Source organism: Monodelphis domestica, chromosome 3 (assembly GCF_027887165.1).
Source record: "Monodelphis domestica isolate mMonDom1 chromosome 3, mMonDom1.pri, whole genome shotgun sequence".
NCBI lineage: Eukaryota > Metazoa > Chordata > Mammalia > Didelphimorphia > Didelphidae > Monodelphis > Monodelphis domestica.
The window spans coordinates 343,006,877-343,021,541 of NC_077229.1; the positions used below are offsets into that span (position 1 = coordinate 343,006,877).

The 14,665-nt window shown below is 40.3% G+C and overlaps 1 protein-coding gene across 1 annotated transcript; it reads left to right on the plus strand.

The window, feature by feature from the left end:
* Positions 1-12,295: 12,295 nt before the first annotated feature.
* LOC130458444 (mRNA export factor GLE1-like) lies at positions 12,296-14,383 on the plus strand. Its single transcript, XM_056824203.1, has one exon. The coding sequence runs from the start codon at positions 12,296-12,298 to the stop codon at positions 14,381-14,383; it is 2,088 nt and encodes a 695-aa protein (XP_056680181.1).
* The last annotated feature ends 282 nt before the right edge of the window (positions 14,384-14,665 follow it).

Here is a 14,665-nt window from a genome sequence, read left to right on the forward strand (position 1 = left end):
TGCTCCCCCAAAAGCTGGAATCCGAGAATACTCAGGGATGAGGGGAAGGCAGAGCGAAGGTCCCAGGACCTCTCACCCACAGCCCAGAGGGCTGAGCCCCCAGCAGCAGTGGGAACCTCTGAGCAGGCAAAGGTGCTGGTTTGCAGGGTCTACCTTGGGAGCAGCGGGGCGCCTGGCTCGGATCATCCAGCTTGGACAGCAGGGAGGAAGCCAGGGAGAAACGGGCCATGGCTGGGTCCCTCCACCGGGCTCCAGTCTCACCCTTGTGCCTCGGGCACATCCAGATCAATCCAATTGAACTAATCCCATCAGAACTCCTCAGAGTTTAGGGAGGCGGGCAAAGGCACTTGCGGACAGCAGAGAAGCAGCTGGAGAGAACTGGAGAGAGCCTGGGCGGCCCAGCCTTCCAGGAGTCTTCAGAGCCTCAGAGCTTCAAATCACATACAGCCCAACCCAATTGAACTCAATCCAATCAAAAGCCTTCAGAGGACAGGGAAGCTAACATTCCTCCCCTAGAGACTGTACCAAGAGATCTGACAAAGCTACAAGAGGGGAGACTGACAGCCCCAAAACCAAAACAAAATGAGAGGAGCAAGAGCACAGCCAAATACGAGGAGCAAAGAAGGGATAAACTCGAGCAAACAACAGAAAAAGAAGAAAGAAATTACAATAGACAGCTTCTGCACAGGTAATGAGCAAAGAGTGAATGAAACAGAGGGGGAGGACCCAGCAAAGGAAAAATCAGAAATCCCAGTGAATTGGATACAGGCTTTGGAAGAACTCAAAATGCAATTCAAAACACAATTAAGAGAGGCTGAAGACAATTGGGAAAAGAACTTAAAAACTAAGATAAGTCATCTGGAAACAGAAAATAGTGTCTTGAAAGCCAAAATCAACCAGCTGGAAAGTGAGGCAAAGGAGATGAAAGATGAGGCAAAGCAGATGAAAGATGAGGTGAAGAAGATGAAAGATGATCTCTAAAGAAAATCTGACCAAAAGGAAAAGGACGACCAAAAAAACAAGGATGAAATCCAGTCTTTAAGAACCAGAATACAACTTGAATCGAGCGACCTCATAAGGCAGCAAGATACTATAAAACAAAACCAAAAGAATGAAAAATTTGAGGAAAATATGAAGCATCTCATTCACAAAACAGAGGATTTAGAAAATCGTTCAAGGAGAGACAATTTAAGAATTATTGGCCTACCAGAAGACCATGACAAAAGAAAAAGCCTGGACATTATATTACAGGAAATTATTAAAGAAAACTGCCCCAAAATCCTTGAACAAGAGGGAAAAGTGGAGATTGAAAGAATCCACAGATCACCTCCTGTACTTAATCCCCAACTGACAACAGCCAGGAATGTTATAGCCAAATTCAAGAACTATCAGACCAAAGAAAAGATATTACAAGCTGCCAAGAAGAAGTCATTCAGATACCAAGGAACCACAGTGAGGATAAATCAGGATCTGGCTGCATCCACACTGAAAAAAAGAAAGGCATGGAATACAATATTCCAGAAAGCAAGGGAACTAGGTCTACAACCAAGAATCAACTACCCAGCAAAACTGACTATATTCTTACAGGGGAAAGTATGGTCATTCAACAAAATAGAAGAATTTCAAGAATTTGTAAAGAAAAGACCAGACCTGAACAGAAAATTTGATGTCCAAGCACAGAACTCAAGAGAATCATCAAAAGGTAATTAAAAAAGAGGGGAAAAAAGAAAAACAAAAAAAAATTTTAAGAGACTCAATAAGTTAAAATGATATGTATCCCTATAAGAAAAGAGGTCATTGGTAACTCTTAAAAACTGTTGTTATTAGCTGGGCAGCCAAAAGAAGTATACTTAGAGGGAACAGCAACAAACTGTATAGGATGAAAGGACAAGACATAAATAGGTATATAGATATATGCATGCAAAAATACATATGCATGAGTATGCATATATATATATAACTAGAGCTTAAAAATAGGTTAATATTAAAAGAAATGGGAAAAGAAACAAATGGGGGTAAATTTATATGTCATAAAGAAGCTCATGGTGGGAGGGGGGAGAACATCAATACACTGGAAGGGTAAAGAGGTCAGAGACAGGAAATACTCAACTTTTACGTGCTTTGAAAGTGACTAAAAGAGGGAAAAACAATTCAATCCATTGGAGGCAGAGAATAGATTTGCACCCTATAGGGGAGTAGAAGGATAACAAATGGTCTGGTGGGGAGGGAAGCAGTACAAGAGAGGGAGGGAGTGGGAGGTTAATTTGAGAAATACTACAGGGAAAATAAGCGGGGGGGATAAATAGGGAGGGGGGTAGAAAGGGAAGTAAAATAAGGGTGGGAACAAGGGGGACTGTTCAAAAGCAAACATTGGTGTAGAAGGAAATAGTGAAAGAAGAAAAGGCAGGTAAAGGAGAAGAAATCAAAATGCTGGGAAATACACAGCTAGTAATCATAACTCTGAATGTGAATGGAATGAACTCACCCATAAAACTCAAGTGAATAGCAGAGTGGATTAGAGTCCAAAACCCTACCATATGCTGTCTACAAGAAACACATATGAGAAAGGTAGACACACATAGGGTGAAAGTAAAAGGGTGGAGCCAAATCTATTGGGCATCAACTGACAAAATGAAGGAAAAAATGCAAAGGAAGGAGGACTTGCAGTCTCAGATATCAAACTATACTATAAAGCAGTGGTTATCAAAACAATTTGGTACTGGCTAAGAGACAGAAAGGAGGATCAGTGGAATAGACTTGGTGTAAATGATCTCAGCAAGACAGTTTATGACAAACCAAAAGACCCCAGCTTTTGGGACAAAAATCCATTATTTGATAAAAACTGCTGGGAAAATTGGAAGACAGTGTGGGAGAGATTAGGTTTGGATCAACACCTCACACACTACACCAAGATAAATTCAGAATGGGTGAATGACTTGAACATAAAGAAGGAAACTATAAGTAAATTAGGTGAACACAGAATAGTATACCTGTTAGACCTTTGGGAAGGGAAAGATTTTAAAACCAAGCAAGACTTAGAAAGAGTCTCAAAATGTAAAATAAATAATCTGGAATACATCAAATTAAAAAGTTTTTGTACAAACAAAACCAATGTAACTAGAATCAGAAGGGTAGCAACAAATTGGGAAACAATCTTCATAAAAACCTCTGACAAAGGTTTAATTACTCAAATTTACAAAGAACTAAATCAATTGTACAAAAAAATCAAGCCATTCTCCAATTGATAAATGGGCAAGGGACATGAACAGGCAGTTCTCAGCAAAAGAAATAACTATTAATAAGCACATGAAAAAGTGTTCTACATCTCTTATAATCAGAGAGATGCAAATCAAAACAACTCTGAGTTATCACCTCACACCTAGCAGATTGGCTAACATAACAGCTATGGAAAGTAATGAATGCTGGAGGGGATGTGGCAAAGTAGGGACACTAATTCATTGATGGTGGAGTTGTGAATTAATCCAACCATTCAGGAGGGCAATTTGGAACTATGCCCAAAGGGCAATAAAAGACTGTCTGCCCTTTGATCCAGCCATAGCACTGCTGGGCTTGTACCCCAAAGAGATAATAAGGAAAAAGCCTTGTACAAGAATATTCATCGCTGCACTCTTTGTGGTGGCCAAAAATTGGAAAATGAGGGGATGCCCTTCAATTGGGGAATGGCTGAACAAATTGTGGTATATGTTGGTGATGGAATACTATTGTGCTCAAAGGAATAATAAAGTAGAGGAATTCCATGGAGACTGGAACAACCTCCAGGAAGTGATGCAGAGCGAAAGGAGCAGAACCAGGAAAACATTGTACACAGAGACTGATACATTGTGGTCCAATCGAAGGTAATGGACTTCTCCATTAGTGGCAATGCAGTGTCCCTGAACAATCTGCAGGGATCTAAAAAACATTGTCCATAAGCAGAAGATAAACTGTGGGAATAAAAATACCAATGAAAAGCAACTGTTTGACTACAGGGGTGGAGGGGATATGACTGAGGAGAGACTCTAAATGAACACTCTAATGCAAATACCAACAACATGGAAATGGGTTTGAATCAAGAACACATGTGACACCCAGTGGAATTGCGAGTCGGATATGGGAGAGGTGGTGAGAGGGGTGGGGGGAGGAAAAGAAAATGATCTCGGTTTCCAATGAATAATGTTTGGAAATGACCAAATAAAAAATTTTTAAAAAGGAAAAAAAAAAAGAAAATTTGAACCCAGCAAATTTTAATGATATTTACCTCTTAGTTATATATCTAGCTATCTATTCTTACCACTATACTATCTCAAATATTCCTTTACCCTCCCAAAATAACAAATCCTAACTTATCTTAGCTATCCTGTCTAGTTCTATTCCAAGACTGGGCATAGGAAAATGGTTTAGGTAATAAGGGTTTACATGAACATGGTTTTTACATAATAACACATCATGTAACAATTTTCAAACCATTCCAACAATTTCCATAACATTTTGAATATGCAACTGTCTTATCTCCTAATGTCTATAAATTTAACTAAGAAAATGTTTTATCAATAACAATTGCTAACCTAAAATCGTAATGCAATCTACTTCTATACTTAAGTAGTTCTGTGTCTGTCTCTACTTTTCTAAGACTGGAACAAATTCACTAAGCTATCACTATTGTTAGTCAGTAGAATATTAATAAATTATTCTAATATAGTTAATTAGTAAATTAGTATTTATATGTGTACATAGGTTGTGCCTATACAGATTTACATATGTACATCATTGTATATTTTTGTGCAAACTCATGCAGATAAAAATATCTTAGTCTGTTTGAATTTTCCACAGAAATTTAGATCAGTGTCTCTTGTTTTACAACTATGCATGTTGTATACTTACCCATCCCATGAGATAGCTTCCTTTTCTATATAGGATGTGCATGCATATATGTGATATTAACATGTATGATGCATTCTTACATATCCTCATGATCAAAGTCCAAACTTTCAAAGTCCTTCCATGTCCTTTTATGGTGACTGTATAAACTCTGTCTTCATCTTCTGGTCAGCATGCCACTGTTGTCAGCTTTCAGTCTTGATTGTAGTCCTGTGTTCTTCAGTTCAGGAACAAACTCAGGAACAATCCAGAACCCAGAACATGCATGCATGTAAGGTTTTTACATGTGCATGTATGTAAGATTGAAATTTTCATGGGCATGGAAGTAAGCTGAGTTATTCATGAATGCAAGTAAGCATATATGTGTGCTTCATGCATGGAAGTAAGATATACTTGTGTTCCTCTTCATGCATGTAAGATTTGCATATGTACATCTGCATGAATGGGTATAAGCAGTATAGCATTGTGCATAAGTTCTTAGAATTTTGTCAAGTATGTGATTTGAAGCTTGCTAATCTTTTTGATATTTGACTTTTTCTCTCGAGATTTATTATATGGTTACTATAATTATTTAATGGAGATAGAATTTAGAGAATTATGTATTCATTTGAAATATCATTGTTTCTTTCTGTTCTGTTACTATGGTTGGTAGAGAGTTTGTATAAAATGTATATTTTTCTTTGGCTGCTAATCTTTTAAATGCATATTTTTGGCTTTTCTTCATGGAAATGTTCTATTTGCTTCAGGGGTACTTTCCTGATATCATTTCAACATGTGCAATGCTCTCTTGTCTGTACTATCTGTTGATATGTGTTTTCATGTGCTTTCCTTTGTTTTCATAGGCTTTCATTCACAGGACTCTTTTTTTATTTCTTCTTGGGCTATTTGTGTCGCTTTTCTTGACTAGGGCTTATTTTAAAAATCAGATGTCATCTGTATGTATCTTCACTGGTGACATGATCACAATGGTATGTCTAGTGAGGTATCTGAAACTATGAAGTAATATCCTCATGGTATACCCTCCCTCTCTCCCTTCCCCCAGTAGAGATTAATTCAGGGTGAAGGTTGAGAGAAAAGGTTAACCTTTTTCAGTTCTCAACTACAACTTGATGTTAAGGTCTTTGAAAATAAAATTCATCCAATGTGATTCTATGCTTTCATTGCATTCTTGGTGTATGTGTCTGTCCTAGTAATGAAGTTAGAGTTGTATGCTAAAAGTTTATGAGTGTTCTTGTTGTTGTTAATTACTTGTTCTTTTTTTTTGCTGGAATAATTTATTTTCTATGCTGCCTAAGACTAGTCTTCATTCTCATAAGTTTTTGTGTAGTATGTTACCCTAAGGAACTCCAACTAATCTTGGTTTCACTGTTACAGCATGAATGGTATTTGTCATGTTTTTGAAGTTAGAGACTAGAAGTGAAAATGTGTATCTATCACTCCTCTTCCAGTTTTTAATATGTTCCTTGATATCCACCTTCCTATTCAAAATCTGCATCTATATAAGTCATGTAATTCAAATTCTCTATAAAGTCATCTTCATTATCAACCCCTAATTTTGCATAAAATTCTTGTAATGGCATGCAACTTGTTCTGTGCCCAAAGACTATCTCATCATCATAATCTTGGTGAGATTTTTTATCATACTTGTCGCAAGTATTCAATTTTCTCATTTGTTTCACACACATCCCCTTCTTCATCTACCTCTTCATAAAGCTTATAAAATTGGTAAGGCATTTGTTCTAAATCATCTTGATCCATTATTATTACACCCTCTGGTATTCCTTTTGATTCAGTATCTGAATCTGAATCACTGAATCCAATCATTATGTTCTTTGAATTTTGCTCAATGCCATGTAAACTTTTGTCAGATGTCGCCAACTCAGGCTTTGTGATTTGCTCAAAGCCTATATCACCAGCTTTTATCTTTCCCAAATCGGTATCTGGTAGTTTCTCATTACTAAGCTTCAGATTTTCATTTTGAATTGGTAAACTTGATGGTGTGGGGTTAGTTTCTTCTTGCAGATATTCAATGCTGTTAATCATAGATGCTACTCTATCACCAGTCTGAGGTTCATATTTATTTTCTTCTTCTTTTGACTGTGTAGAGATAGGAATCTTTCCATGTCATTATTTTCTTCTGGGAATAAGTTCAGTACATCTGCATGTTTCCCTTCAACATCAGTAAGATGTGTGCCTTCATTCTGTCCCACATTAATGCATATATATATTACTGGATTTGTAGCTAAGGTATGTATAGTTACTAAGTCAGTGTTCATTTCTTTGCTACCCTCTGCCAGCTGCATATGTGGCTCGGTTAATTTTTTTTGATTCAATCATTTCCTCTGAAGTCTTCCTCTACTACATTAGAAAATGAATTTAAATCATAGCTATTGCTTTGGCCAGAGTCCCCTCTGCCACTTAGAATATTGGCTTCATTTGAATCCTTGGTTGTTTTTCCAGTTATTAAGACTTCCATTCCATTCCTCTTTTCAAATTCAACTGTCATGTCACCTCCATTACTTTGAATAGGATTATTGTTTTCAAGTGTAATTTCAGCTCCATTTTGAGTCAATTTTGTCTTATCTAAATCACTCATTGCTGGATGGAAGATTTCAACTTCTGGATTCAAATTAGATGTTTTTTCTAAGTGTACATTTGGACATGTAGCTATTGGACAAATTAATTGAGTTTGGTGGGATGTAATGCAAATAAAATCTGTGAATGGTTTCAAAGCATTTTCATCTTTAGCAACAGTAACCTTCAGGGAATTGAAATTATTTTTTTTTCTGTATCTCTCAGTAACTCCTGCTTGAGGTCTTGTGACTTTTTCTTTCTTTTGCACAATTCAATCCCATTGCCCACTCTACATTGGAAAAAGTTCTCTAATAATGATTTGATTTCATTTATGCTTTTTGCCTGTGTGGTTACTGTGCAACTTTTTTCAAAGTCTCTTATCTCAGTCAGTATTTGAGAAATGATTTCCTTAATTTCTTCATCAATTTCTTTAATTTGTCTCTGCCTTTCTCTTGATTTATTGCATGTACTATCACTCACAGATTCACTTTCTTGCACTGAATATTCAACATTTCCCAACTTTTTTCTACTATTTTTAACTACAGCCTCTTTCCCCCTATCTCTTCTATCTCCATGTGTCACACTATATACCTTAAAGGCCTGGCTTCATAATTCTTTCTTAACCATGTCTAAGTACTTAAGTTTAGCTCCAGTTTTAATGGTATGTTGCTTCTCTTACAAATCAGCTGCTTGATTTGTGGATTTTAGCATGCAATGAGAACCGCAAGTGGACTTTTTGTATCTAGTTTGTAAATTTTGTGTGTTCTTGTTAATCTCATGTTCTTAAGAAAAACAATTTTTTATAAGATGTTCTCACTTGTGACAAAAGAAGAATTCCCTAGTTTCTCTAGTTTCTCTCTGCACTGGTTTTGGTTTTGTGTAAGTCCAAACCATGTTTAGTTTCTTGATTTCTTCTATCTCCTTTTCTTTTAGATTTTCTCTGTCATTTATAATTTGTCTCTTAAGTCTTGCATCTGTTTCTTTTGTTCTGACTGATTATCATGCATGTAACTTGCTGTCTTACGGAGTTCAATCAGACTGACTGTGTCATACTTAGGGAAATAGTGCTTAAAGAAGTTCTTTAAATGAGGTGTGCAACCCCTCAAAAATTGCCTCTGGACATGACTTGCAGATTTTTCACTGTTAGTCTCTAGACTTAATATTGATTCTGCCATTTCTGACAGACAATCAATGTATGTGGCAGGATGTTCCCCTTTGTTCTTCATGATCTTATCAAACCTAGCCTATGCATTTGGCTTTGAGCAGCATTGCTTTATTGCTTGGAGCAAGTCTTCCCTGCATTTCCTTAGGTAGGACATGCTAGTGGGTTTGCAAAGTCTAGATCTTCCCTTTGCTCTACAGTGGGGTCAGCTAGTCAGGCTACTATCATTCCTGGTCTTTTCTAGGAATTGTCTTTGCTCATGGGGGCTAAACAGTTCTAAGAGTAGGAACTCTACATTCTCAAAATCAGTCAAAAATCCTAAAAGCATATTTCAGTTTCATTTGAGATTTGAAAGGTTGTTCTATGTATTTTGGTAAACATCTTTATAGGGATTGAAGTTACTGTGAGGTGAATTGTCTGAGAACTTTAGACTGTAGTACACCAGCTATACTGGATAGCTGGCGGACAAACTTTCTCTGGTTCACTGTGAGGCTTGGTGTCATTGTCACCTAATTTCCCATAGGTACACTATCTGCCTGTCCATTGTCCTTGCCCTTAATATTATCAAGTCCTTTTTCCTTGATCAATTCTGCTAATAAGTTCTTTATCATGCTTTCCAGGTTGTTATCAATAACCAGTATCTTTTCTGCCTTTATGGGGATCACAAATCTAAAGATCTTCTTTATTAGGGTCAGAGTCTGTAAAACATCCATAAAGATCACATAAATTTGAGCCAGAATTTGCCAGAGTATTAATTCAGTTTGAAAAGGTAACTGCAATATAGACATGGTTGTGTTGCCTATATAATCAATAGAGTCAAAGATCATATGGGTCATTTTACTCTAAAGTATGTTGTAGACCCAGAAAGAAGCAATAACTGCCACAATCACTTCTCCACAGATAACCTATTTAAACATCTTTCTTTCTTCTCTTCTGTTTCTAAGGATTGTGGGGTTCAGTCTCTCTTAGAGGTGCCAATTGTAATAGAGTATATACATCTGAGATAATAGAGAAATACTTGAGGGTGTCTATTGATCAATACTAGATGACTAATGGATCAAGGTTTTTCCTACCCTCCAACCTTCATCTCCCTCTTCAAAAACCTTTCAGTTTTGCCCCTCCATCCTCCTACCCAGAGTGAACTATGAGGTTTCAGAGGAAATACTCTCTTCTCTTCTTTTATCTAATAAGGTATTGGGGAAGACAGGACAAGGATAGAGGATGAGGAAAGAGGGATGGGGTTTTCCCTAGTCTATAGAAGGAGCCTTGGTTTTGAGGATATTGGGGAAATGGTAGTTCCATCACAACTGTGACATAAAGTCTGTCAGGGAGGTATGAGGACAAATATATCTCTTCTTTTATTCTAACCAGCCAGATAAATATCAGTCAGCAAAAGCTTCAGGGTTTTCACCATCAGTCAATGGAATATTCCTTTTGATTGACAGCTCTTCTGTCCCCAGCTTTCTGTCTTTCATGCATGTAAATTTTCTCTTGCATGCATGCCTTGAAAATTCTCTCTTACACAATATAGATGCAAAAATCTTAAATAGTATACTAGCAAAAGGACTCCAGCCAGTGATCACAAGGGTTATTCACTATGACCAGGTAGGATTCATACCAGGAATGCAAGGATGGTTCAATAGTAGGAAAACCATCCAAATAATTGGCCATATTAACAAGCAAATCAACAAAAATCACATGATTATCTCAATAGATGCAGAAAAAGCCTTTGACAAAATACAACACCCATTCCTATTGAAAACACGAGAAAGTATAGGAATAGAAGGGCCTTTCCTAAAAATAATAAACAGTATATCTAAAACTATCAGAAAACATCATCTGCAATAGGGATAAACTAGAAGTCTTTCCAATAAGATCAGGAGTAAAACAAGGATGCCCATTATAACATCTATTAATTAACATTTTACTAGAAACACTGGCTGTAGCAATTAGAGAAGAGAAAGAAATTGAAGGTATTAAAATAGGCAATGAGGAGTCCAAGCTATCACTCTTTGCAGATGATATGATGGTCTACTTAAAGAACTCCAGAGAACCAATCAAAAAGCTAGTTGAAATAATCAACAACTTTAGCAAAGTTGCAGGATACAAAATAAAGTCACATAAGTCATCATCATTTCTATATATCTTCAAAATATATCAGCAGCAAGAATTAGAAAGAGAAATTCCATTGAAAAACACCCCAGACAATAAAAAATACTTGGGAATCTATTTGCCGAGACAAACACAGGAAATATATGAACACAACTACAAAAAACTCTCCAAAGAGTTAAAACTAGATCTAAACAATTGGAAAAACATTAACTGCTCATGGGTAGAATGAGCTAAAATAATAAAAATGACAATCCTCCCAAAACTTATTTATTTCTTGCCATACCCATTATCTACCAAAAAAAACTACATTATGGAATTGGAAAAAAAAAATTCATTTTGAATAAAAAAAAGATCAACTATATCCAGGAAAATCATGACAAAAAAAATGCAAAGGATGGAGGACTTCCAGTCCCAGATCTCAAACTGTACTATAAAGCAGTGGTTACTAAAAGAATTTGGCATTAGCTAAGAGACAGAAAGGAGGATCAGTGGAATAGACATAGGGTAAAAGACTTCAGCAAGACAGTCTATGATAATACCAAAGATCCAAGCTATTGGGACCAAAACCCACTATTTGATAAAAACTGCTGGAAAATTGGAAGACAGTGTGGGAGAGATGAGACTTGGATTAGACCTAGACCAGGAAATCCTGTTTGATGCTGTAAAAGGGAACTCTGTGGTCTCTCTGAGTTTACACTTGTGAAAGGGAATCCTCCCTTCCCTTTGTCTATTCTCAGTTAACAGCAACTGAAGTAGCCCTGCTTACACTGTGAAGACCAGAACAACTCTCGTTTGTCTATTTTGGAAGGGAATGGACCAAAGATCGAAGACCCTCCTTAGTCCTGGGTGAGAAGCTAGCAAGGTACCTCACAAAGTAACTCACAAGTCACCGACTTAGAGCTGCACCCCATTAAGACAGTCCCAAACTTGTGAATCCTCTGAGCAGAGTTCACACCTCCAGAATCCCAGACAGCCAGGAAGGTGTGAACCCTCTTGATGAGTAGCCACCCCTCCAGAAGGGGAGCACTGGTTCCCACTGAAGCCCTGCCCTCTAAAACTGTGATTGGCCCCTGTGAAGAGGGGAGGGGACAAGAAAGCACCATAAAAAGCCAAGGATCCTGGGACTTGAGTCACTCTTGTGGAGCTACTCTCCTGACTGGAGAGAGAGGGAGCTGAGCTAGAGACTGAGGCTGGGAGCTCTGTTCCGACTTGGACTTTGACTCCTGGGCTACTTTTTAGTGGGGTGAGGGAAAGGCTGACTCCTCTCCTAGTTTCTGGAGAGAGCTCGCTTCCATCTTGGAGGAGTCCTCCTGATTAAATCTCTCACCCAGGAAGGCCAGTAGTGAGTAATCTCGGCCTGGATTGAGAGAGGAGAAATCACTTTTCTATCCCCTGTACATTTTCCTACTTTATTGTCTCCTCTCTCTTTGGTAAAGAAACTTCTGAGTTGAGATAGAATAGGCCACGGCGGCCGACTCGAGTGTCGGACTTGTGACCAGCCTTTCTTCTTGTGAGCTGCCGCCCGGCGCGGGTGTGGAAGCCGTGGTCGGGTCTGTGCGGGAAGCGGTGATGGCGTCAGAGGGCCGCTGCTGGGAGGCCCTGCAGGCCCCGAGGAGCTCCGACAGAGGACCCTTGTCCTACCACCGCGACTGGCCGTTGAGGGGCCAGGAGACTTTGGAAGAACGCATGTCCATTCCTGAGTGGTCGACTTCCTCTGGATGCGTGGCGGACCACATCTTGCCTCCCTCTCAGCAGAATCGACTTCCCTCTGAGTATTCATCGCTCTCTTCTGCTCCTGACCAAGTACTGTCTGTTCCTCAGACCCCTGCCAGACATGCAAAGGTCTCCTCGCCAGTTTCCCTTGCAGCTCCAAGTGGAACTCGGCGTCAGGAGGATGAACTCCATCAGGCAAAATCTGTGGTACTTCGCCCCTCGCGGGGAACGGAGGTGGAAGGATGCATTCGATTGTATGAGGAGGTACACAGGCTGAAGGGAACTAGAGGACTGAGGCAGAGGCAGGAAGAGCATGAGAGGAAGGCAAGGCTCCTCTCTGAGATGGCCTCAGAGCAGCTGAAGCGGTTTGATGAACGGACGTCACGGAAACAGCACAAGGAGTATCAGGACCTTCGGGAAGGGATGGAGAAAAGTTTCCGAGAAACACAGGGTCAGCAGGAGCAGCTCCAAGAGGAACATCGTCACAGAGCCCACATGCTCCACCCGAAGCTGCGTGAGGCTGAGCAGCAGCCATCGAGGCACACGGGGCAAGGACGGCTCAGGAAAGAAGAAGGCCAGGATCGCTGGCGGCGTCTCTATGCCCTCCAAGAGGAGGCACTGCAGCTCAACCAGCAGCTGGGTGCCAGTTATCGGCACAACGGCCTACCGAGACGGGATCTGTCTGCATTTGGAGGCAGGGGAGACCAGTTGTGTGCGCTTATTTCAGACATCATTCGGAGCGCCAGTGAGAGAGGTTTTCCTGCCCCAGAAGATGAAGCCACCGCAGAACGGGCCCTGCAGGAAATGCGGCACGTGCTTACTGGTTTACAGCAGGAGATGGCCAAGGCTACTGAGGAAAAGAGGAGGCCAGATGAAGAGGAGTGCGAGGACAAACAGGGGCAATTGGAGCAGCGGCCGAGAGCCGAGAAGGAGACCCCAGATCCTGGTCAGTGTCCCGGAGGGAAACAGAGAGAAGGCCTCCATGTCAAAGCAGGAGACGGTACCATGCAGTGGTACCAGCAGCTACAGGATGCTGCCAATCAATGTGTCTTGGCTTTTGATGCATTAACCAATAGCAAAGATCAGGAGGCCAAGAAGATCAAAATGGACCTGCAGAAAGCTGCCACTATTCCTGTGAGCCAGATCTCTACAATAGCAGGCTCACAGCTGAAGGAGATCTTTGACAAGATCAACAATCTGCTCTTGGGGAAAGCTGTCCCCTGCGGTGGTCGGTCTGTGTCAGTGACAAACCACCAACAAGGCCTGGACTTTGTCCACTACAAGCTGGCAGAGAAATTCGTGAAACAAGGAGAAGAAGAAGTGGCTTCTCATCACGAAGCAGCATTCCCCATTGCTGCTGTGGCATCCGGAATCTGGGAACTCCATCCCAGAGTGGGGGAACTCATCCTTGCTCATCTTCACAAAAAATGCCCTTACTCCGTGCCTTTCTACCCAGCCTTCCAGGAGGGCATGGCCTCGGAAGAATATCAGAAGCTCCTTGGCTACCAAGTCAAGGATTCCAAAGTAGAACAACAAGATAGCTTTCTGAAGAGGATGTCTGGCATGATTCGTCTCTACGCTGCTATCATTCAACTCCGCTGGCCTTATGCAGAGAGACAAGGGGCTCATCCTCATGGCTTAAACCATGGCTGGCGCTGGCTGGCACAGCTCCTGAACATGGAGCCTCTGGCAGATGTGACCGCCACTCTTCTCTTTGACTTCTTAGAGGTATGTGGGAATGCGCTCATGAAACAGTACCAGCTTCAGTTCTGGAAGATGATGCTACTCATAAAGGAAGAATATTTTCCCCGAATTGAAGCCATCACCAGTTCAGGACAGATGGGGTCTTTGATACGTCTCAAACGGTTCCTGGAGAACTGTCTGCAGCACGGGGAGATCCCCGTCCCAAAGGGCTCCCTGCCGCCTTCTTTCTGGCTTTCCTGATGGTGGCTTAGGTGCTGCTTCCTTTCTTGGAGGAAAAGGAATCCAAGAACAGAAGACAGCAGAATTCGAGGGGAAATGGGCTCAGGTTTTGAAATCTGAACATGGAGTTGGGTTTTTTGTTTTTTTTTTTTTAAATCTCATGGCCAGGCCCAGGTGGTTTTCACAGTTTGGACGTCTTCTCAAACTTCATCATGAATTACGGAAAGAAGTCTTCACCTCGCAGAAACAGGAGTCACCAAGACAATTGGCTTTCACGACCATGACAGGGAAAGGAACTGCACT

Excerpts from the sequence above, each read along its gene's own strand:
- LOC130458444 (XM_056824203.1), top strand. The coding sequence starts at position 12,296 with ATGGCGTCAGAGGGCCGCTGCTGGGAGGCCCTGCAGGCCCCGAGGAGC.